The sequence below is a fragment of the Lathyrus oleraceus genome, chromosome 5 (genome assembly GCF_024323335.1).
Source record: "Lathyrus oleraceus cultivar Zhongwan6 chromosome 5, CAAS_Psat_ZW6_1.0, whole genome shotgun sequence".
In the NCBI taxonomy this organism is placed as follows: domain Eukaryota; kingdom Viridiplantae; phylum Streptophyta; class Magnoliopsida; order Fabales; family Fabaceae; genus Lathyrus; species Lathyrus oleraceus.
Window position 1 is genome coordinate 195,701,806 of NC_066583.1, and position 3,889 is coordinate 195,705,694.

General features: G+C 33.7%; 1 protein-coding gene across 1 annotated transcript; it reads left to right on the forward strand.

Moving 5' to 3' along the window:
* The first annotated feature begins 1,102 nt into the window (after positions 1–1,102).
* LOC127082754 (glutathione S-transferase TCHQD) lies at positions 1,103–3,105 on the forward strand. The gene is made up of 3 exons (XM_051022986.1): positions 1,103–1,351; positions 1,649–1,953; positions 2,280–3,105. The coding sequence occupies exons 2-3, from the start codon at positions 1,745–1,747 to the stop codon at positions 2,872–2,874; spliced, it is 804 nt and encodes a 267-aa protein (XP_050878943.1). The 5' UTR covers positions 1,103–1,351; positions 1,649–1,744; the 3' UTR covers positions 2,875–3,105.
* The last annotated feature ends 784 nt before the right edge of the window (positions 3,106–3,889 follow it).

Sequence of the window (3,889 nt, forward strand, 5' to 3'; positions counted from 1 at the left end):
CTAATTATTCATATTCTAGTTTTATGTGTGTCAGGTAATGTTGATATCATTTGGAAGAAAGCTTTCAAATCCTTTTAAACCTTGTTTGAAAGGATCTTTCCGAACCACTATAATGTTTGTTTGACATTGTTGATGGGTCATCATAAGGGGAAGGATCTTTCCGAACCACTATAATGTTTGTTTGACATTGTTGATGGGTCATCATAAGGGGTGAGATAAATATCACATATTGATTTTAAGTCTTAAGACATTGGGTATATGGTCCCTCAAATGTAAGTTCATCAACTATATTCTCCATCAAACGGAAGTTATTTCATCCACATATATTTGTATCGCCTTTTACACCCTTACCACATCACAGACACTTCAATAGGACACGCCTCTTGACCATCATCTTGTCAAAAACACTTTGATAGAAGGATTCGGTCATTTACTCGAACAATTGACTCTAATACCATTGATGGACCGATGAGGAAACATCCAAATTTGGTCAAGAGCAACACACAAGTGAGAGATACACAATATATTAATTTAAAATCTTAAGTCATTGGGTATATGCGTCTATTCACTTATAAATTGTTCAATCTCCACTTTTGCAAGCAATGTGAGACTTCTAACTCACACTTGTATCTTATTCATTTCAAAACCTTAAACCATTTGGTATATACGTCCATTCACTTATTTCTTTTACATGTAACTCATGTACTTATGGTATAATATGATATTGTTAATTCAACATTTAAAAAATTAGATGTCATTAATTTGGATGGTAATGTATCTGAGATTTGGCAAGATGAGTGTTCTTAAATCCGATGTTAAAGTTATACTCCATCCATCTCATAAAAATATAAGATTTGAGTCATGTGTTTGTTAAAAATATATATATATATATATATATATATATATATATATATATTAATTTTAATAATATAATATATTATTTACTATAATCTCTATTAACTGTAGTTAGTAGATTGATTAAATAGAGTGAAGGTTAATTAATAAAAGGATATAATAATTGGAATGAAAAAAATTAAGGAATTACTCCCATTTGAATAAATGATATTTCGTTCAAACCAAAGATTAATTACGTGAGTCGAGACAGTTACTATGGCGAGCACACGTTCTCATTATCTTAACTTTAGTCTTGCGTAGGTTATTTCCTCTTTTATTCTCTCTCTCTCTCTCTCGCCATTTGTTTCACTTTTTTCTGCAAACTAGTCAAATCAAAACAACCTCTCTTTTGGTCTCTCAACCCTTTTTCTCCTTCATCACTCTCTTCAACAACACTTTCAATCCCTAAAAACCTTCCTTCTTTTTCTCTCCTTTTCAACTCCTATGCTTTTTCTGGGTATCTCTCTCTTCCTCCTTTATCATTTCATCGCTGTCTTGTGCTTTCACTAATGTATTTTATTGTATTTCTTCAACTTTTGTATTCTGCTGTTGCTTTTTTAATTATGAATCTTCATGATACTTCATCAAACCCTTTTTCCTAATTATTATTAACTGTGTTTCTTCCAAATTGAAATTACTTGAATTGGGTTGATACTTAGTACCTTTCCATTTATCAAATAATTGAATCATCCATTGTCTGGGTTGGATAACTAGTTTATTAATGATAGCTTCGATATCGTTCATTGTTTTGCAGACCTCGATGTTCTGAACCATTTCTGGTGTTGCTGTTGACGATATATAACTTTTCGGAGAAATATCTACCAGAAACTTTCTAGGTGGTGATAATAAAATGCAGTTATATCATCATCCATTTGATTTGGACAGCCAGAAGGTGAGACTTGCATTAGAAGAAAAGGGCATTGATTATACATCTTTCCATGCCAATCCTGTAACTGGCAAGAACTTGGATTCGACGCTCTTCCAGATGAATCCCAGTGGAAGCCTACCTGTTTTCCAAAATGGATCTCACATCATTTACAAGACTATTGATATCATTCAGTATGTTCCCTTCAAACCTTCTTCGTTGTTCTCTCATCGCTGCTTTGAATAGGATGTTTATAATTTGAGAAACTTCATTTTGAAGAATTATGCAGCACTATAATAGAGAGCTTATGGTAATAACCCGAAAACAATTTATGGACATATCATAAACTGTTTTTATAAGCTCTACTAGTACCAAATAGTGTCAAGGGTGTTTATGTCAGTAGATAATCTCAAATGATCTAATTTAAGCAGCTTCTAAGAATTAAATGTTGAATTTTGAGTATATGTTTTAAATGCTTCTATTAGAAACGGGCGTTTTTTATAGGGCCGTTGATTTTCAGGTACATAGAAAGAATTGCTGTGGTCTCCACAGGGTCTGAGGATATCAGTAGCAATAGGAAGGAAGTGATTGAATGGATGCAGAAGATACAAGAATGGAATCCTAAATATTTTTCCCTTTCCCATATACCAGACAAACACTTAGTTTACGTTTCCAAGTTCATAAGGCGTGTGGTGATAGCTCGTATGTCGGAGTCCCCTGAATTAGCAGGTGCTTATCATAGGAAGTTAAGAGAAGCCTATCAAACTGACGAAAAATTGAAAGACCCTGATGTTTTGAGAAGGAGCGAGCAGCATTTGGTTAGACTGCTTGACGAAGCCGAAACACAACTGAGCGAAACACCTTATTTGGCAGGTGAAGAGTTTACCATGGCCGATGTGATGCTCATTCCGGTTCTGGCTCGTTTAAAACTCCTGGATTTAGAGAATGAGTACATAACTGGGAGGCCAAACATTGCTGAGTATTGGATTTTGGTTCAGCAGAGGCCTAGTTATAAAAAGGTGATTGGTAAGCATTTTGATGGTTGGAGAAAGCATAAAACATTGTTCAAAACTTGGTGCTTTGTTCGTATTAGAAGTTTGCTTAAGCGGTACTAGTGAGGTTGTTAAAAAACGGTTGAACAGGTCAATGCATCAAAGAACTTTTTCTGTGTTGTAGATAAGGAAGGTTTCTAAGAAACCATTAGGTATCTTTTTATTTTTCTTGAAATAGAAGGGGGATTCATTTTTCTTTCTCCCTTACTCTTTGGTGATGTGAGGTGTACTGAAACAATCTACTGTTGCATTCTCCTTTATTGTCAAAAGAAAAGAGGCAAAAATTTGTGTGTATTTAATCAATTACCAATTTCTAGGCAGTGTGTATATTAATATTAGAACAATCCCTTCCCGTACGGATTGCTGCTTGTTATGTGTGACACTAGTTTTGGTTTGTGTAACACACTGTTAAAAGCTAAAAATCAGATGGATCATGAAAGTAAGGATGATGATATTATCTAATAACGGAGACCTTCACATAGCTATCGTTTTCTTTATATCAGTCTGTGTACATCAACATAGATAATCTGCGAACAAGACTTCAACTATTGATTTTCTTTGGAAGTTGAAAATATGGTCCTTTCACACTCTTCTCCACTATTGCTACGGATACTTTCACACTCTTCTCCACTATTGCTACGGATATTGTACCCATTGTTGCAAGTTCATAAAGGATCACCCCTGAAAATGGTGTAATGAAACACTCATAATTTTAATAGTTGAATTCATTGAATGATGTACATCAAATGGTTAAAACTGGGTATATAATACACCACTTCAAAAGTAGGTGATGCACTAAAAATATCACATCAAATAATTGGTGAGTTCTCTCTGCTTAAAACAATGAGAAGATCAACTTTGTCAGATTTAACAACTAGACCCCAAAAAACAGGTCTTTTAAACAAGTGTCCAATAAATGGAAAATAAAAAAATTAAAGAACAATATTAATTGAAAAAAGAATATTATATATGTAAGTGAACTAAATGCTAATGTCGTGTAGATTCACTAGAGTAAAGAAAGACTTCAAAGTTAAAAAGAAAATGCTATCTCCTTTCTTGATTGTCATCCATATCCTCG

What these genes read in the sequence shown, in the direction of transcription:
- LOC127082754 (XM_051022986.1), top strand. Translation starts at nt 1,745, where the DNA reads ATGCAGTTATATCATCATCCATTTGATTTGGACAGCCAGAAGGTGAGA. An exon ending in AAGACTATTGATATCATTCA is followed by an intron (nt 1,954 to 2,279) that starts GTATGTTCCCTT and finishes GTTGATTTTCAG; the next exon opens with GTACATAGAAAGAATTGCTG.